Genomic DNA, 20,294 nt, shown 5'->3' with positions numbered 1-20,294 from the left:
CCCCAGCGATACCACTAACTGAGCCACGCTGAGGCCTGCCGAAATCCCAAGGGCATATAGCGGTACTGGCGTTTCGGCATCGGCAGAGGTAGAAGGAGTCGCATTATATGCGTCGTTATTCGGCGCCTAATACTGCTAAACTCAGATGTTTCAAAAAAGTAAGGTAAATCGAAAAAGAAAAAAGCCTAGGCAGTCCCACTGTTAAAACGTTGCGTCTGGATACTTGCCGCGCACCAAACAAAAAAACTGAATGCCTGTGGCTTGGGGCGGGTTATATAGGGAGGAGGACCAGTGCATGCTGGAGCTTCAAAGCTGTAAACTGTTTGGTGCAATGGATCACTCCAACTACTTACCCAAGGTGGATGCTGTGCATCCTGGAGAAGAAACTAGAATGAATCCCCAGTAACAGGACACACACGGTAATCTGCAGGATGAATCCCCAGTAACAGGACACACACGGTAATCTGCAGGATGAATCCCCAGTAACAGGACACACACGGTAATCTGCAGGATGAATCCCCAGTAACAGGACACACACGGTAATCTGCAGGATGAATCCCCAGTAATAGGACACACACATGGTAATCTGCAGGATGAATCCCCAGTAATAGGACACACACATGGTAATCTGCAGGATGAATCCCCAGTAATAGGACACACACATGGTAATCTGCAGGATGAATCCCCAGTAATAGGACACACACATGGTAATCTGCAGGATGAATCCCCAGTAATAGGACACACACATGGTAATCTGCAGGATGAATCCCCAGTAATAGGACACACACATGGTAATCTGCAGGATGAATCCCCAGTAATAGGACACACACATGGTAATCTGCAGGATGAATCCCCAGTAATAGGACACACACATGGTAATCTGCAGGATGAATCCCCAGTAATAGGACACACACATGGTAATCTGCAGGATGAATCCCCAGTAATAGGACACACACATGGTAATCTGCAGGATGAATCCCCAGTAATAGGACACACACACGGTAATCTGCAGGATGAATCCCCAGTAATAGGACACACACATGGTAATCTGCAGGATGAATCCCCAGTAATAGGACACACACATGGTAATCTGCAGGATGAATCCCCAGTAATAGGACACACACATGGTAATTTGCAGGATGAATCCCCAGTAATAGGACACACACAGTAATCTGCAGGATGAATCCCCAGTAATAGGACACACACATGGTAATCTGCAGGATGAATCCCCAGTAATAGGACACACACGGTAATCTGCAGGATGAATCCCCAGTAACAGGACACACACTGTAATCTGCAGGATGAATCCCCAGTAATAGGACACACACGGTAATCAGCAGGATGAATCCCCAGTAATAGGACACACACAGTAATCTGTAGGATGAATCCACAGTAATAGGACACACACAGTAATCTGCAGGATGAATCCCCAGAAAACAAGAGATATGGTAAGAACTTACCTTTGTTATCTCTGTTTCTACAAAGTCCATAGGGTCCACAGGGTGACCTTGGGGGGTATAGCTGGATCCTGGATCCTCGGGCACCACGCAGTTAAAGCTTTTAGCTGCTCCCAGGATGCATTTGGGTCCATTCTCCTCTATACCCCGCCCCCGAGCCACAGGCACCTCAGTTGGTAAGCAGCCAAGGCCGGAGGAGGAGACAAAACAGAGAGAAGGAAGACTGGAACACACAAGTACCATACTCACAGAAATGGGAGACGGAAAACCGGTGACCAGTCACAGAGCCCATATGAAGCCAGGTGCGTCAGGGCGGGTGCCCTGTGGACCCTATGGACTTCGTAGAAACAGAGATAACAAAGGTAAGTTCTTACCATATCTCTTGTTTTCTACTTCAGGGTCCATAGGGGTCCACAGGGTGACCTTGGGGATGTCCCAAAGCAGTCCAACTAAGGGCGGGGACGCTCCTGTGCTGACAGGAGAACCCGGCGCCCAAAGGATGCATCCTGAGAGGCAAAGGTGTCAAACGCATAGAACCTCAAAAAGGTCTGAATAGAAGACCAGGTGGCCGCCTTACAGAGCTGAACAGCAGAGGCACCACGTCTAGCAGCCCAAGAAGGGCCCACATACAGAGTGGAATGAGCCTTAACAGAGGCTGGAACAGGTAAACCCTCCTGCATATAAGCCTCAATAATAACAGAACGAAGCCAACGGGCTAGAGTCTGTTTGTTGGCAGGCCAACCCCTCTTGTGAAAACCAAAGAGGATAAACAAAGAATCCGACTTCCTCACAGAACTAGTCCGGTCCACATAAACCTGGAGTGCACGGACAACGTCTAAGGAAGCCTACCCAGCCGAAAGATCTGGCGACTGAAAGGCTGGTACAACAATTTCCTGATTAATGTGGAACCTGGAAACCACCTTAGGCAGGAAATCAGGACGAGTGCGAAGCACCGCTCTGTCCTGATGAAAAACCAGAAAAGGGGGACGACAGGAAAGCACCCCCAAATCCGAAACCCTCCTGGCAGAAGCAATTGCCAAGAGGAAACCCGTCTTAAAAGTTAGCCACTTGAGCTCCACTGACTCCAAGGGCTCAAAAGGAGGACCCTGTAAGGCCCGAATAACCACCGCCAAATCCCACGGGGCCACAGGTGGCACAAAGGGAGGCTGGATTCTTAAAACACCCTGGAAAAAGGTGTGTACGTCCGGCATAGCAGCAATCCTGCGCTGGAACCACACCGACAGAGCAGACACGTGCACCTTCAGTAAGACGTAATCCTAAATCCAAACCCGACTGAAGGAAAGCCAGAATACGCGAAACCCGGAACACCTGGGGATCATATTTTCTGGCCTCGCACCACTGAAAGTAAGTGTGCCACACTCTGTGGTAGATCCTCGCGGAAGCAGGCTTGCGCGCCCTCAGCATGGTGGTAATAACGGAGCTAGAAAAGCCCCGAGACCTCAGGACGGCTGTCTCAAGAGCCACGCCGTCAAAGATAGTCGACACAGATCCGGGTGAAGACAGGGCCCCTGAGACAACAGGTCCCGCCTTTGAGGTAGGAGGTACGGAGCGTCGATGGACAGGCTCCGCAGATCGGAGTACCACGGCCTTCTGGGCCACCAGGATGAGTGTGCCTCCGTCCTGCTTGAACTTGCGCAGGACCCGAGGCAGCAGAGATATCGGAGGAAACCAGTAAGCCAGGTGAAACAGCCATTTCACCGACAGCGCGTCTATCAGACTTTCGCCTGCGTCCCTTGTCCTTGACCAGTACACGGGCAGCTTGTGATTGTGACGGGACGCCATCAGGTCCAGCTCTGGCAGCCCCCACTTGTCCATGAGTAGTTGGAATACCTCTGGATGAAGCGACCATTCCCCGGGATGCACGTCGTAACGGCTGAGGAAGTCTGCCTCCCAATAGAGGACTCCCGGGATGAAGACTGTCGAGAGAGCTGGAAGATAGCGCTCCACCCAAGCCAGGACGCGGGACACCTCCGACATCGCAACTCGACTGCGAGTCCCTCCCTGGTGATTGATGTACGCCACCGTGGTGGCGTTGTCTGACTGCACCTGAACGGCCCTTCTGTGAAGAGCGGTGCCGGACGACTGCAGGGCTCTGTACACTGCCCGCAGTTCCAGGATGTTGATGGGAAGAATCGCTTCCTCCGTCGACCAACGACCCTGAAGTGACAAGGAGCCTGTCACCGCCCCCCAACCCCGGAGACTGGCATCTGTTGTGAGCAGAACCCATTCCAGGATCCAAAAGGGGCGCCCCTCGGGGAGATGAGCCGTCTGTAGCCACCAGGCTAGGGACAGACGCACCTCCGAGGACAACACCAGCATCTGAGAGCGGATCCTGTGTGGCAATCCGTTCCATTCCGAAAGAATCAGCCTCTGCAGGGGCCTGGAATGGAACTGGGCAAACTCCACCATGTCGAATGCCGACACCATGGACCCCAAAACTCTCATCGCTGAGTGCACCGACACTCTGCCACTGCTCAGACAACTGTGAATCCGCAGCTGTAAGGAGGAGACCCCGGGGGAGTCTGCAATAATTGTGGGACACCCGGGGAATGGGAGATGGTAGGCTGTGGCAACGCCCTAGTAGGGACGGCAGTCGGGACCGACAGACGGTCCGCGATGGACACCAGCACCTGGGAAAACATCGCCCATGGTGGCTCCTGCGACATAGGAGGTTTAGATATACCAGGGATCGCCTGGCACCGTCCGCACAGGCCGTCCTGTGACAAATCCTCCCTATCCACTCCTGCAGAACAGCGCCTGCAGGAGAACAATACCGGAGCCACAGAGTGCTCAATCTCCTCCTCAGACATGACCGACTATATAATTAAATATACAGTTATGACATAGGAAGAGAACGTGCGCACTCACCAGTGTGCTGGACAACAGCCCACAATATGGTACTGTGTAGCACACAACTGTATGTGACGGACCTCACAAATACGTGATTTATATAGGTGAGGTCTGTAGAAACACCCTTCCCCCGCACACCTGTAGGGCTTGTAGGAGAAGGAAAGGGATAGGTATAGGCTGACAGTAAGTAGAAAAAAAGACACAGACAGGCAGCACTAGCACAAGTCACATACCATGCAGGAAGATATAATCACTGCACCTTTCCACTACAATCACCCTCCCAGATTCAGTGTCTGGGAGGGCTATAGTGCTGTGTACACTGTCATTGTCGGGGGAGAGGTACACAGGGGGACCGGTCCGCGTGCTCCCTGAGAGTATCTGCGCTGCCACTGGAGAAAATGGCTGCTGGAGACCTCAGAGGAGGAGTGGCCGAGTATCTGCAGCTCAGCGACGCCAGACTACGAGCTGAAAGGCGCGCTGAGCTGAGGGGAGGAGTCGCTAGACAGGGAAGGCTTCCTCCCCTGGCTAGCATATTTAACCCCCGGGTTGCCGACATCCCGCTTGCCGCCTTATTCATCCTGGTGGTCTAGTGGTCTGGCGGGGTATGCCTCCGATGGAGGGGGGGCCCGCCGCCACTGCTAGCGCCCCCGGTCTGTCCCCTAGACCGGGGGCATGGGACTGCATTTAAAAGGAACCCGCACACCGCCACAAATCAGCTGTGCGCGGCTTACCTTGATCTCCCCGGCGTCTCCGGCAGCAGTCCCGGGGGAAACCAGAGTCTGGCTAGTACAGACTCTGGCTTCCCCCGCCGCGATCCCCAGTTCAGTTCCCCAGTAACAGGACATGTTTAGTGATCTCTGGGATAAATCCTCAGTAACAGGACATGTTTAGTGATCTCTGGGATAAATCTCCAGTAACAGGACAAGTTTAGTGATCTCTTTGATAAATCCCCAGTAACAGGACAAGTTTAGTGATCTACGGGATAAATCCCCAGTAACAGGACAAGTTTAGTGATCTCCGGGATAAATCCCCAGTAACAGGACATGTTTAGTGATCTCCGGGATAAATCCCCAGTAACAGGACAAGTTTAGTGATCTCTGGGATAAATCCCCAGTAACAGGACATGTTTAGTGATCTCTGGGATAATTCCCCAGTAACAGGACATGTTTAGTGATCTCTTTGATAAATCCCCAGTAACAGGACAAGTTTAGTGATCTCCGGGATAAATCCCCAGTAACAGGACAAGTTTAGTGATCTCCGGGATAAATCCCCAGTAACAGGACATGTTTAGTGATCTCCGGGATAAATCCCCAGTAACAGGACAAGTTTAGTGATCTCCGGGATAAATCCTCACTAATTTAAAGGTCTGGGGCTCAATAAGGACTAAACACAAAAAACACATTTGTTTTTATCCTCAGTAATAAGTTTCTAAATCCACAATAGAAGGAGGATGGGTATACCTGAGTCTCTGGGTCCTCCGCTCCCAGGCTGGCTGCCCCAAGTTTAACATTCTCCGCAAGCCGAGTAATGGTCATCACGGATGACTGAGCGGCCTGAGCGAGCTTCTCCTGGCTGGATGTTGCATTCTGAACCAAGACCTTTGTGTCTTCAACCAGGGCTTTTGCAGTCTTGAGAATACCCTCACTGTACAGAGACAAAAAGTTACACATCACGCAATGGTTACATATAGGTCAATGTGCATTATCTAAGGGAACAGTAAAGATAGACGCAATATGCCTCGTATCACTCACCGGTGATCTGCAAAGGTTTCGGCATTCTCTCTGTTCAACGTTCCAGCCGTGGCAAACATAATCGTGGTGTCTAAATCAGCAATAATACCGGACACTGCGCTGGCAGCTGTGATGCATGCCTGTGTGCCACGGTTACCAGCCTGTAGAGCAGCCAGCACATGGGACACCTACAGATGGAAAAAATTTGAGTTATGGCAGACTTACCTAGATAACTCCTTTTCTTCAAGGTCCATAGGGTCCACATGGATACCATGGGGAATATAATGGTTGTAGACCAGGCACCAAACAGTTAAAGCTTCAGCTACCAGGATGCCTTGGGTCCTCCTCCATAAATACCCCGTCCCTAGCCATAGGACTCAAGGCAGGAGAAGGGCAATCGTACATCAGAAACACTCCTACACTAAATGAGGGAATCTGTGCCCGAAAGAAAAAATGTACCCATGCAGCCAGGTGCGTCGGGGTGGGTGCCCTGTGGACCTTATGGACCTTGAAGAAAAGGAGTTATCTAGGGAAGTACCATAACTCTTAATTTTCTTCTTCACGGTCCATAGGGATCCACAGGGATACCATGGGATGTCCTAAAGCTGTTCCCCTAGGGTGGGGGACGCTCCTGAGCAGAAAGGAGAACTCGTCGCCCAAAGGAAGCTTCCTGAGAGGCAAAAGTATCAAAGGTATAGAACCTAAGTGTGGACAGAAGACCATGTGGCTGCCTTCCACAATTGTTCAGCAGAGACACCATGACTAAATGCCCATGATGGCCCTACAGACCGAATAGAATATGCTGTCACCATGCTTGGGACAGGGAGATCAGCCTGTGTGTACACCTGAGAGATAGTCATACGTAACCATCTCGCCAGATGCTTCTTAGCTGACCATCCTCGTTTGTGAAAACCATATAATATAAAAAGAGCATCTAATTTACAGAATTGTACGCTCCACATAGATACGGAGAGCACAAACTACATCCAGGGAGGCTTCACCTACAGAAAGATCTGGTGCCTGAAAAGCTGGAACTACAATTTCTTCATTTACATGAAAATGTGACACTACCTTAGGAAGGTGACCCTCCTTTGTATGAAAAACAGCTCTATCCTGGTGAAAAATAAAAAAGAGAGAGTGACGAGAAAGCGCTGCCAGATCAGAAACTCTGTGAGCAGAAGAGATAGCGAGGAGAAAAAGTGTCTTTGCCTAAAACCACTTCAAATCTACAGAGTATGAAGGTTCAAATGGGGGAGCTTGTAGCCCCGTAAGAACCAAAAGACAAATCCCACGGTGCTAAAGGTGCTGGAACCAGACTGACAGTGCACTTTCAAAGTAGCCACAAGGAGACCACGGTCTAAAACCTGCCTGGAGAAAAGCCATTATCCTGGAAATCCTACACCTTAGGATCATACTTTCTTGTGGGAACACCATTGACCAAAAGAAAGCCAAACTCTGTAATAAATGCAGGCAGAGGCAGGCATACGTGCCCTAAGCATCGTTTGAATGACAGACTCGGAAAAACCTTTTGTTCTTAGGAAGGAAGATTCAACAGCCACACCGTCAAAGCCAGAGAAGGCAACTCCAGACGCCGGCAGGGGCCCTGTGTTAGCAGATCCTGCCATAGAGGAAGAGGAAACGGACTGTCCATTGACAGATTCTGTATATCGGTGAACCAATGACGTCTGGGCCAAGCTGCAGCCACCAGTATTACTGTTCCGCCTTTCTGCTTGAATTTCCTGAGAACTCTTGGGACCGAAGGAAATGGATACGCCAGCTTGAAGTCCCATCTTACTACCAGTGTGTCCACAAAGGTTGCTGAGCGTGAGGACATGAGATCTATCTCTGGTAGACCCCATTTGTTTAGCAGGAGTTGAAACACTCCCGGATGGAGAGACCACTGTCCGGCATGTATGTCCTGGTGACTTAGGAAGTCTGCTTCCCAATGAAATTTGCTGAGATGGCCGACAGAAGACGTTCTGCCCAAATCAGAACCTTTGTCACTTCTTTCATGGCTGCGTAACTTGTTGTGCCTCGCTGATGATTGAGGTAGGCCACTGTTGTCACATTGTCGGACTGGATCTGGACCGGCCTACCCTGGAGCAGGTCCTGTGCTTTATATACTGCTCGCAGTTCCAGAATGTTTATTGGCAGGTGACTTTCCTGACTTGTCCATTTTCCCTGAAAGGTGTAATGACCTGTCACTGCCCCCCATCCTCGGAGGCTGGCGTCTGGTGAGCAGCACCCAATTTGGAATCCAGAATGGGCACACTTTGTTCAAATTATCCTTTCTCAGCCACCACAGGCGGGAGTGACGAACCTCTGGAGTAAGAATGATACTGTCCGTTCCACTTGGAGAGAATCAATCCTTGCAGAGGCCTAGAATGAAACTGAGCATACTCCACCATGTCAAAGGTGGATACCATTGATCCCAGAACCTGCATTCCTAACAGAACAGTATTCGCAATTATAGAGCCACAAACTTGACCTCTGGCAGAAACACCGTCTGTGCCTGAGAATCCAGAAGAGCTCCCAGATGTACCATCTGCTGTTTTGGAGAAAGTGACGATTTCTTCAAATTGATGATCCAGCCGTGCTTTTGTAGGCAGGCTATGATCAGTTGAAAATGGTTTTGTAAAACAACCGGAGTCTGTGCCATTATCAGAAGGTCATCCAGATATGGCAGAATTCTGACACCCTGACGCCCGAGATAGGCCGCCATGACTGACATTATTTTGTTAAAAACCCGGGGAGCCGTAATAGGCCAAAGGGTAGAGCCTGAAATTGGTAATTTTGCTGAAGGACAGCAAACCGTAAGAATTGTTGGTGGGATGGTATAATAGGAACATGCAGATATGCGTCCTGAATGTCCAGGGAAACCATGTAATCCCCCGGTTCCATTGGCAAAATAATTGACCGGAGAGTTTCCATACAAAACTTGGGTACATGGATAAACCGGTTTAGGGTTTTTAGATTTAGTATATGGCGATAAGGCCCATTCTGAACCAGAAATTCATTGGAATAATAACCCGTCCCTGTTGCAACACAGGAACTGGGACTATAACCCCCACCTGCAGCAGGAAGTGAATGGCTTCATGAAAACCCAAGGCCTTGACCGCATCTGATGGGGGATCTGTGCAAAAAAACTTCTGGAGAGGATGCCTCCTGAAAGTGAGGGCATATCCCTGAGAGACCACTTCTTGGACCCAGGCATCTGTTATTGTTTGACGCCAACAATCCGCAAACTGAAGAAGTCGGCCTCCCACCCTGGGATCCCCAGAATGAGGCCCGCCCCAACAGTCAGAAGATTCGTAGTCCGGCATTGAAGCTGGACGTCTTGCCGGCCCAGACCTCTTAGTTTGTTGCCTTGATATTTTGCGAAAACTAGACATCTTAGAGGACAGCTGTTCCCTTGCTCGTCCCCGAAAACCTAAATGAAACCTGCCTATACTTTATACAGATGTGCCCATATAAATCTATCCTCCTTGCGCTACAAGTCGCACCACACAACGTGGGAGCTCAGTGTCATTCGGTAGCGCAGTGTCTTTTTGTGCGTCTTTTCACCTTCAAATGCACAACTATGTGACTAGATTGCACAGGCAGCTTCTGCTGAGTAAAATGATATGCAGCATGCCTATGTTCTGTGTGTGTGACTGCGGGTGTACATGCATGATAAACGCTACGTTACAGTGTTACAGCTGCTGACACTAACGTAGCATTTCACATACAGATACACCTGCACTCGCACACAGAACATAGGCATGCTGCATATCATTTTACTCAGCAGAAGCTGTCTGTGCTATCTAGTCGCATAGTTGTGCAAATAAGACACATTTGAAGGTAAGATGCACAAAGAGACGCTTGGCGCAACCGAGGCACGCCACGGCATGGCGCCAACTAGAAGGGCTGTTTAACGCACCAGGAGGCTAGATGTATGTGGATACATCTGAAGTCGCCGTAGATGGCAGACCTGCTGACTTTGAAGCCGCCAGAGTACCTTTTATTTTATCCAACTCTGCTCCAAAAAGTATATTTCCATAGAAAGGTAAGAATTCCAGCGCCCTCTTTGATCCTGTATCAGCTTTCCAGGATCATAGCCACAGGGCCCTGGGTGCCATTATTGAAGCTGCTGATGCTTTAGAAGCTAAAATTCCAGCATCTACAGCAGCTCCTCCCAGATAGGAAGAAGCCGCTTCCCGTATATGGGAGATATTCATCATTTGTTCTCTGTTAGCATCTGGTAGAGAGTCTTCCATTGCCCCCCATCCATTCTTCAACAAGCTTTGGCTACCCAGGCTCCAGCCATAGCTGGACGAGTAACAGCTCCAGGTGATGAAAATATTGCCATAAGACAGGCTCCAATCTTTTTATCTATGGAATCCTTCAGAGAAGATGCTGACGGAATAGGCAATGTAGTATTTCTGATTAGATGTGTTACATCAGCCTCCACAGTAGGAGGTACCTCCCGCTTAGTACATACAGAAGCCGGGAAAGGATACAACGAATAACATCTCTTATTCACATAAAACCATTTGTCGGGGTTACCCCATGCCTCATTCATAAGCTCAGTGAGCTGTTCAGATACAGGACACTCCGTTTTGGCACCTTCCGGTGGTGATTACACACTGGAACCTTCTTACTATGAGCTGCTTCATCATCCTGAATATCTAGGACTGATTTAACCTCTTTCACGAAAGAAGGAACATCCACTGTGGACGGTGGTCCTCCTCCCCCGAGCTAGACCCAGGAGAGGAACCCTGCGTATCATCTGATTCCTCTGATAATGCGTCTGAGTCCATATGTTGATCAGACTGATAAAATGATAACTTGCGCTTAGGCACCTTAGTAACTACCGGTCTGCTATCAACATTAGATGGGGCCATAATCTGACTACAATGGCCATTAACATCCTTCCAGGAAGGATGAATAGGAGGTGCAAACATGGCATGCTGTGTACACCCCATCCAAGCAGGCATCGTGGGAGCAGCCATACCATCCACAGACCGCTTTATTACCTGGGACAGAGAGGAGACCCAAGATGGCTCCTGTACAGGGACAGGTAACCCGGACTGGTGAGGTGGCTCTTTATAACAGACAACATACAAACCCTTATATCCTAAGAGGACACATACGCCGTACATGATATACATGAAACCAGCACAGGCTGCTCCCCCTCCTGTATACCTTTATCTTCTGACATGTTCAGTAAAGGTAATAATCGCAATGTTATGTGACAGCCTTCACACATGCTTAATGATTGATGTACTCAGAGAAAGACAGCGATATAGTTATAAATGACAGACAGAAATAACAGACAGTGTCATTACAGCTGCTAGCAAACAGTCACATACAATGCACATGTCATATAATTACAGTCACATACAATGCACATGTCATATAATTAGTCACATACAATGCACATGTCATATAATTACAGTCACATACAATGCACATGTCATATAATTATAGTCACATACAATGCACATGTCATATAATTATAGTCACATACAATGCACATGTCATATAATTACAGTCACATACAATGCACATGTCATAATTACAGTCACATACAATGCACATGTCATAATTACAGTCACATACAATGCACATGTAATATAATTACAGCCACGTACAATGCATATGTAATATAATTACAGTCACATACACTGCACATGTCATATAATTACAGTCACATACACTGCACATGTCATATAATTACAGTCACATACACTGCACATGTCATATAATTACAGTCACATACAGTGCACATGTCATATAATTACAGTCACATACACTGCATATGTCATATAATTACAGGCACATACACTGCACATGTCATATAATTACAGTCACATACACTGCACATGTCATATAATTACAGTCACACACACTGCACATGTCATATAATTACAGTCACATACACTGCACATGTCATATAATTACAATCGACTCTAAATCAACTACACAGACACAAAAGGAATGGTAGGATATAGAGCACTATATACCTGGCCCATGGGAGAGGTATACAGGGAGACTGGCCCATGGGAGAGGTATACAGGGAGACTGGCCCATGGGAGAGGTATACAGGGAGACTGGCCCATGGGAGAGGTATACAGGGAGACTGGCCCATGGGAGAGGTATACAGGGAGACTGGCCCATGGGAGAGGTATACAGGGAGACTGGCCCATGGGAGAGGTATACAGGGAGACTGGCCCATGGGAGAGGTATACAGGGAGACTGGCCCATGGGAGAGGTATACAGGGAGACTGGCCCATGGGAGAGGTATACAGGGAGACTGGCCCATGGGAGAGGTATACAGGGAGACTGGCCCATGGGAGAGGTATACAGGGAGACTGGCCCAAACCCTCCTGAGACCACAGCTACAGGGCGCACTGAGCGTGGACAGTGAGCATCTCATATACACGGGGAGGGTAGGCGGAGAAAACCAGACGCGCATAACCCTTCGTAGGGACTGCGTCTGGGTTAGAAGTGTCTGCTGCTGATCCCCGGCGTCAGACAATAAGGCCCCGATGTAGTGAGGACATGGACAATCCCGGGCACTGACGGCGGTAGTTTCTGGTGCGTCTCAGACACCCGTAAGCGAGGAATCACCTTACCTGACATCTCCGTGCATACGGTTGCAGTCCGGGTTGCAAGCTCAGCCACGACCTACCGAAATCACCAGCTCAGTTACTGATGTTGCGGCCCGGTGGAGGTAGATGGAGTCGCATTATCTGTGTCTTAATACAGAGTGCTGCTGACTCAAACATAATAAAATAAAAAACATAAAATAAAAACTAAGGACTACCAGAGCAGCCCCGTTACAAAGGTGCGTCTTGATCCTGCCGCATCAAACGAACAACTGAAGTCCTATAGCTAGAGGCGGGGTATATATGGAGGAGGACCCAAGGCATCCTGGAAGCTGAAGCTTTAACTGTTTGGTGCCTGGTCTCCAACCATAATATCCCCATGGTATTCCTGTGGATTCCTATGAGCCCTGAAGAAGAAATATACAGTAGGTTATTGAAATGGTGAAGAAAGATTACTGGCAGTTTAGGAATAAAATATGTCTGCTCACTTTCTCTGAAACGCGTCGGGCGCTTTCAATCAGCTCTTTCTTTGTAAAACTGTCTGTTGGGCTGCACTGGAGCGCACCGGCTTTGGTGACGAGCAGGGAGCAACCATGACCCAACTCCTGGACGCGCTGTTTAATGTGGGATCCAATCTGTCAACAGAAACACGATGTATAAACAGATGGAAAGGGTGTAAAAAAACCAATGAGTAAGAAGAGATTGCCAGGGGAGTGACACATAAGAGGATTTTTGGTCCTACCATTGAATCATGCTCCCTGACTCAGGCTGGGGTACACTGGACCATGGGGGTGGAGGTGTAAAGGTGTGGAGTTGGCACTAACTACTGAAACTTCCAACCCGAACTCCTTCCCTCAGCAATACCCTGACATCAGTACAACTTTAAAAGTGCCTGGTGAGGAGAAGCAATACACAGTGACACTGTCACACCGAATAACAATAAAATAACAAAAACTGATGGTAATTTAGACCCAAATCATAATTCATACCCAACAAGACTGAGGGTGAGGGAGGGAAAGCAGTGTCCCCCAGTCTGACTCAGAGAAAAGGATTCACCGGTAAGTACCAAATATCCTCTTTTCTCTTTCGACTGGGCTGGGGGACACTGGACCATGGGACGTTCAAAATTCGCCCCCAGGGGAGGGAACGCTCAGGTTGCCTGACCGGAGAACTGCACGCCCAAAGTGGGCGTCGCCGGACGCAAAAACATGAAACCTGTAGAGCTGCGCAAATGTGTGGACAGAGGTCCAGGTAGCTGCACGACAAATTTGTTCAGCTGAGGACCCGTGGTGCGCCGCCCAGGAGGCCGCCAGGGCCCGAGTGGAATGAGCCGACACCGTGGCCGATGCCAGGCGCCCCGCATCAGAATAAGCCTTTGAGACCACTGAGCGGAGCCATCTTGCAATGGTCTGCTGTGTGGCTGGCCAGCCACATTTGTGGACGTCGTACAGGACCAATAGAGAGTCCGTCCAAATAAGTCCGAAGTTCTGTCTAAGTAAATTCGCAGGGCCCGGACGACATCAAACAGCGACAGATCGTCCTGGTCCAGTGAAGACTGTGAAGGTGAGAAAACAGGAAAACTATTTCCAGGTTCAAGTCAAAATACAAAACAAATTTCGGTTGAAAGTAAGGTACAGTTCTGAGAACCGCCCTATCATCATGGAAAACAAGAAAAGGTGGTTTGCAAGAGAAAGCCCCCAACTGAGAGACCCGTCGAGCCGAGGCAATGTCCACAAGAAAAAACACTTTCCACGTGAGGAACCAAAGGCCCACGGATTCCAATAGCTCCAAAGGAGCCTGCTTAAGAGCCGACAGAACCAGGGGCAAATCCCATGGTGCTACTGGCGCTTGAAACGAAGGGTGCACTCGCAAGACTTCCTGTAAAAAAGTCCGAACCTCTGGGAGGAGAGCCAGACACTGCTTAAAGTAAATGGACGGAGCCAAAATCTGTACTTTCAAAGACTGAAGCCGCAAGCCAGCTTCCAAACCACCCTGAAGAACAGCCTTGGAAGGCGGAACTGGGCCATATGCACTCCGCGGCGCTCACACTACACGATGTAGGCTTTCCAAACCCTGTGGAAGTTCCGCAAAGAAACCTGCTTCCGATGCCTGAAGCATGGTCCCAATGACTGAAAGGGAAAAACCCTTACCCTTTAAGAGCTCGGTCTCAATAACCAGGCCGTTAAAGCCAACTCAAGTAGGTCCTCGTGACAGAACAGCCCCTGCATAAGAAGATCTGGTCGCAGCGAAAGACGCCAACCGGGACCTGCGGCTAGCTTGAGGACCATGGCGAACCGACGCGGCCAGTTTGGAGCCACTAGGATGATTGAGACCTGCTGCTCCCTGACTCGATGAGCACCATCGGTAACATGGGAATTGGAGGAAAGATGTAGGCCAGACGGAAGCCCCAGGGAACTGTCATGGCATCCACTGCGAAGGCCCAAGGATCTCTGGACCTCGCACTAAATCGAGGGACCTTGCAACTGTGGCGAGACGCCATCAGATACACCTCCGGCAGCCCCCACTTCTGGACCAACTGCTGGAAAACCGCTGGATGGAGAGACCACTCCCGGGAAGTGGCCCTGCTGAGGTAGTCCGCCTCCCAATTCTCCACACCCGGTATGAAGACTGCTGAAAATGCCGGAACAAACATCTCTGCTTAAGTGAGAATGAGACTTGCCTGTGTCATGGAAAGCGTGCTTTTGGCACCGCCCTGATGGCTTACATACGCCACAGCCATGGCATTGTCTGATTGAATCCTTACTGGCCGGCCAGGAGGGCCTGGGCCACGCACAGAGCCAGATAGATGGCCCAAAGCTCCAGCACACTTATTGGCAAACCTATCTCCGATGATGACCAAGGCCCCTGAAGACAGGTTCTCCGTCACCGCTCCCCAACCGGAGACTTGAGTCTGTGGTGATAATGGTCCAGTTGGGAGTAACCACAGACCGACCCTGGAGAAGGTGATCGGTAATCAGCCACCAGCGAAGTGACTGACTAGTGCTGTCTGACAGGACCTGCAACTGAGAGACCAGGTCTTCCGAGCGACCCGTCTAATTCCGGAGAATCTCCCACTGGAGGGTCCATGAGTGGAAGTGCCCGTACTGGATGGTCTCGAAGGTAGAGACCATCGAACCAAGTAACTTCATGCCCAGCCAGACTGATGGGCGAGAGGCAGACAGCACTTCCCTGTCTAAGTCCTGAAGGGCCTGGGCTTTGGGCAAGAAAACTCTTTGTAGTGCCGTATCGAAGATCACCCCCAGAAACATCGGGTGTTTGCAAGGCGTGAGGTGAGACTTCTCGAGATTCAGTATCCAACCGTGATACTGTAACAAACGAAACATGCGATTCAAGTGGGCCTGAAGTTGGGCAGCTGAATCCGCCTTCACTAACAAATCGTCCAAGTAGGGCACGATCGTTATCCCCTCGGAATGCAGCAGACTCGCCATCGCTGCCATGATCTTTGTGAAGACCCGCGGGGCTGTTGCCAGTCCGAAAGACAGGGCCCGGAACTAGTAATGAGCTCGCCCAGCTGTGAATCTGAGCACAGAATGATGCCATGCCCAAATCATCACGTGGAGATATGAGTCTCTGGTGTCGAGAGACGCCAAAAATTTGTTTGCCGATATACAATGGATCACGAAAAGGAGCGATTCCATGCAGAACCGGTCCACCCAAAGGCTGGCATTCAAGGCTCACAGATTTAAAATCGGCTGATAAGTGCTGTTGGGCTTATGGACCACCAACAGAGGGAGCTGATGGCCTGGTTCAAGGCCAGTCTCTTCTCCGGCTCCCTGGGCAATGCCGTGATGAAGAAACGTTGTGGCGGTGGCCCCTTTAGGTCGATTACATAGCCTTGGGAGACAACGTCCCTCACCCAGGCATCTGGTCCCAAAGCCAGCCACCGGACCCGGAAAAGAAGGAGTCGGACACCCACCCCTTCGAGACCGGATGGGCTGAGATCCTGTCAGGTACTCGGCTTCTCGGGCGCTTTAGCCCCCGAGCGCCTGAATGTACCGGAGAATCTACCCCGTGGCGCAGAACCCCTGCTGGGGAAATAGCGTCCTCATGTCGTCTAACCACTAACTGGTCGCCCACGAAAGGAAGAACGGAAAAGCCGGAATCGTGAGCTCTTTTGCTTCTGAAACACCACAGGAAGGAAAGTGCTTTTTCCACCTGTCACCTGGGATATGATGGTATCTAGCTCGGAGTCAAACAGGATACCCACCAAAAGGGAGAGATTCCATGGAGTGTTTCGATTCGGTGTCCGCCTACCAAGCGCGGAGCCAGAGTGCTCGGCGCGCCGCGACTCCCATAGCTGAGACTCTAGAGGGAATCTGCGCCCCATCCTGTACGGTCTCACACAAATAGTCTGCTGCCGCAAGAATCTGTTCCGCCAGTTCCAGCAACTCCTGTCTGGACGAATCACTGGAAAGGCCCGCCACTAGCTTGTCAGCCCACTTCTCCATGGCCGGAGAGACCCATGCAGATGCAATCAATGGGCGAATAACGACCCTCCGAGCCCATAAAAATGCTCCTAAGGCATCCCTCTAATTTTTTATCCAGCGGATCCTTAAAAGGAAGCCGCCCCTTGGACCGGAAGAGCCGTGTGCTTGGCCAAACGAGCCACGGCCGCATACACTTTCTGAGGCAGCTCCCACTTGGCGACCTGCTCCTGCGGAAATGGATAAAGGGCTGCAAACTTATAAGGAGTGGCGTACTTCTTATCCGGGGTCTTCCATGCTTCCTCTACAAGATCCGAGAGATCCGAAGAAGCTGGAAAACAAACAACCCTCTTACGCCTACACTTGAATGGCCCCTCCGCCGCTGCTGAAGCGTCAAGGTCTAGGCAGTCGTATCCGCCATAATAAGGTCCTCCACGCCCTGACTCTGGCTCTGAACCTTCCTCTTCAGGCAGAACCTCCTCCACTGGGAGTTCCCCCTCCTCCTCGAGATCTGACAGCTCTAACGGGTCCCTGGATGGAGGAAGATGCTTATGCGCAGTGTAGAGCTTAGGATCCTCAAAGAAGCGTTCCATATAGGAGGAAACCTTCTCAAACCCTGCTGCTGTGCGCTCCATGGTATGGACCCAAGGTGGATCAGGGCCTTGGTGACCGACCCCTGCTGCTGCGGGCGGCGATGGCAAGATAGGGACTGACGCTGCTTGAGCTCTCAGGCGGGCCATGAGCCTCACCAAGTGAGAGAGTGAACGATTCATAACCTGAGCCCACACTGGTTGTTCCCGAAACCGGAGTGGCTCCCCCCGCTGGCTGCGCACAAGTGGGCCCCCAGCTGAGAGTCCACGCACAATGCCCCCGCATCCAGTTATTCACATGGTAATTTAACCTGACACTGTGCACACGTAAAAAATATGGCCATAGTGGGGGTCTGGCCCTTTGCGGACTATGACTTGTCCGCCATTTGAGCCCCCCCGCCTGCACCCTGCCGCGGTAGGTAGTCCAGCAATAATAAAAATAAAGACTATATAAATAAATATATAATGCAGCAATGAACACTCCCCAACAGGCACAAGAAACAATAAATGAAAAGTACTTAGCTGCATCCCACAGAGGTAAAGGAGCTGGAGTCTTCTCTGTCCTTCCTCCGTGATGGCCAGGCTTGTCCCACTATAAAGACTGGGAACAGCCAACGCAGCTTCAGGGAGTCCTCTATTCTGCTGCTGGAGAACGGGGGGGAACCAGCTCCTCCTCCTTCCCGCTATACTGAGCAAGCCCAAGACCTTTACCTTCAAGTGTTACTCCTCTCTGTAGGGAGAACACTTGGGCTGACCCGCGCACATCGCGGGTGCTCTGTAGTCGGCACTCTCCCTACAGGAGCCGCCAAGAAGCCCGGCAAGATGGCGGCCGCCATCCAGGAACACGCTGCCTGCGCCCTCTATCAGGGTGCAGCAGCGCACTGTCCCTGGGCCCAGACGGCCTCTCAGAGAAAAGAGTGTTAGAGTGGGGAAAACGCTCAGCGCATCCCCCCCCCCCCCCTTGATGCGGCTCTTGATGCTATAAGCAGCGCACAGCACCTATAGTAAAAATAGAAATTCACAAACAAAAAGAAATAGCCCTAAGCTAATAAAGGCTGCAGCGCAGCCCTAGGAAATATGTGCCTTCCTCCCACAGGCACTAACACAACACCGGAGTCAGGGGGAGGCAGAGGGGAGGAGCTCAGGTTGGAAGTTTCAGTAGTTAGTGCCAACTCCACACCTTCCCACCTACAACCCCCCCTGGTCCAGTGTCCCCCAGCCCAGACGAAAGAGAAAAATGCATGAAGGGAGACCGATATCCCTCCATCCGTGTGGTCCTGTATTGCCAAAGTGAGAATATGTGCTGAGCACATGTAATCATACATAAGGTAACCTAGCTTCACATTACACCAGATATCTCTGCTTGTAATTCCCTAAAGTGTCTTCCAGGTGATCCGCGCTCCGCACCTTACCAATAGTACATGACGGATATATTAAATATTCCCGCATTACCCATTATCCTTGGTAATTAAACAATCAATGTCTGATTTGTGTTACAGGTTGAATCTCCCATATCCAAAATGCTTGGGACCAGGGGTATTTTGGATAACGGAATATTCCGTATTTTGGAATAATTACATACCATAATGAAATATCTTGGGAATGGGACCCCAATATATACACAGAATGCATTTATGTGCTATATACACCTTATACACACAGAATGCATTTATGTGTTATATACACCTTATACACACAGAATGCATTTATGTGCTATATACACCTTATACACACAGAATGCATTTATGTGTTATATACACCTTACACACACAGAATGCATTTATGTGTTATATACACCTTATACACACAGAATGCATTTATGTGCTATATACACCTTATACACACAGAATGCATTTATGTGTTATATACACCTTATACACACAGAATGCATTTATGTATTATATACACCTTATACACACAGAATGCATTTATGTATTATATACACCTTATACACACAGAATGCATTTATGTGTTATATACACCTTATACACACAGAATGCATTTATGTATTATATACACCTTATACACACAGAATGCATTTATGTATTATATACACCTTATACACACAGAATGCATTTATGTGCTATATACACCTTATACACACAGAATGCATTTATGTGCTATATACACCTTATACACACAGAATGCATTTATGTATTATATACACCTTATACACACAGAATGCATTTATGTGTTATATACACCTTATACACACAGACTGCATTTATGTACTATATACACCTTATATACACAGAATGCATTTATGTTCTATATACACATTATATACACAGACTGCATTTATGTGTTCTATACACCTTATATACACAGAATGCATTTATGTATTATATACACCTTATATACACAGAATGCATTTATGTATTATATACACCTTATACACACAGAATGCATTTATGTATTATATACACCTTATACACACAGAATGCATTTATGTGTTATATACACCTTATATACACAGAATGCATTTATGTGCTATATACACCTTATACACACAGAATGTATTTATGTGCTATATACACCTTATATACACAGAATGCATTTATGTATTATATACACCTTATACACACAGAATGCATTTATGTATTATATACAC

At 49.2% G+C, this 20,294-nt stretch overlaps 1 protein-coding gene across 2 annotated transcripts in view; it reads right to left on the bottom strand.

Moving 5' to 3' along the window:
* The window catches only part of LOC148454288 (talin-1), a 185,895-nt gene that overhangs the window by 58,434 nt on the left and 107,167 nt on the right, over nucleotides 1-20,294 (bottom strand). For both annotated transcript variants that reach the window (XM_088461090.1, XM_088461091.1), the window contains 3 exons: nucleotides 13,137-13,283; nucleotides 6,080-6,246; nucleotides 5,789-5,972 (listed from right to left, as the gene is read on the bottom strand). In XM_088461090.1, coding sequence (XP_088317216.1) covers nucleotides 5,789-5,972; nucleotides 6,080-6,246; nucleotides 13,137-13,283 — 498 coding nt within the window. The remainder of the gene's footprint in view (nucleotides 1-5,788; nucleotides 5,973-6,079; nucleotides 6,247-13,136; nucleotides 13,284-20,294) is intronic.

This window comes from Taudactylus pleione, unplaced genomic scaffold (assembly GCF_031769625.1).
Source record: "Taudactylus pleione unplaced genomic scaffold, aTauple2 ptg001015l, whole genome shotgun sequence".
Classification (NCBI taxonomy): domain Eukaryota; kingdom Metazoa; phylum Chordata; class Amphibia; order Anura; family Myobatrachidae; genus Taudactylus; species Taudactylus pleione.
This window is presented reverse-complemented; position numbering and strand designations above follow the sequence as displayed.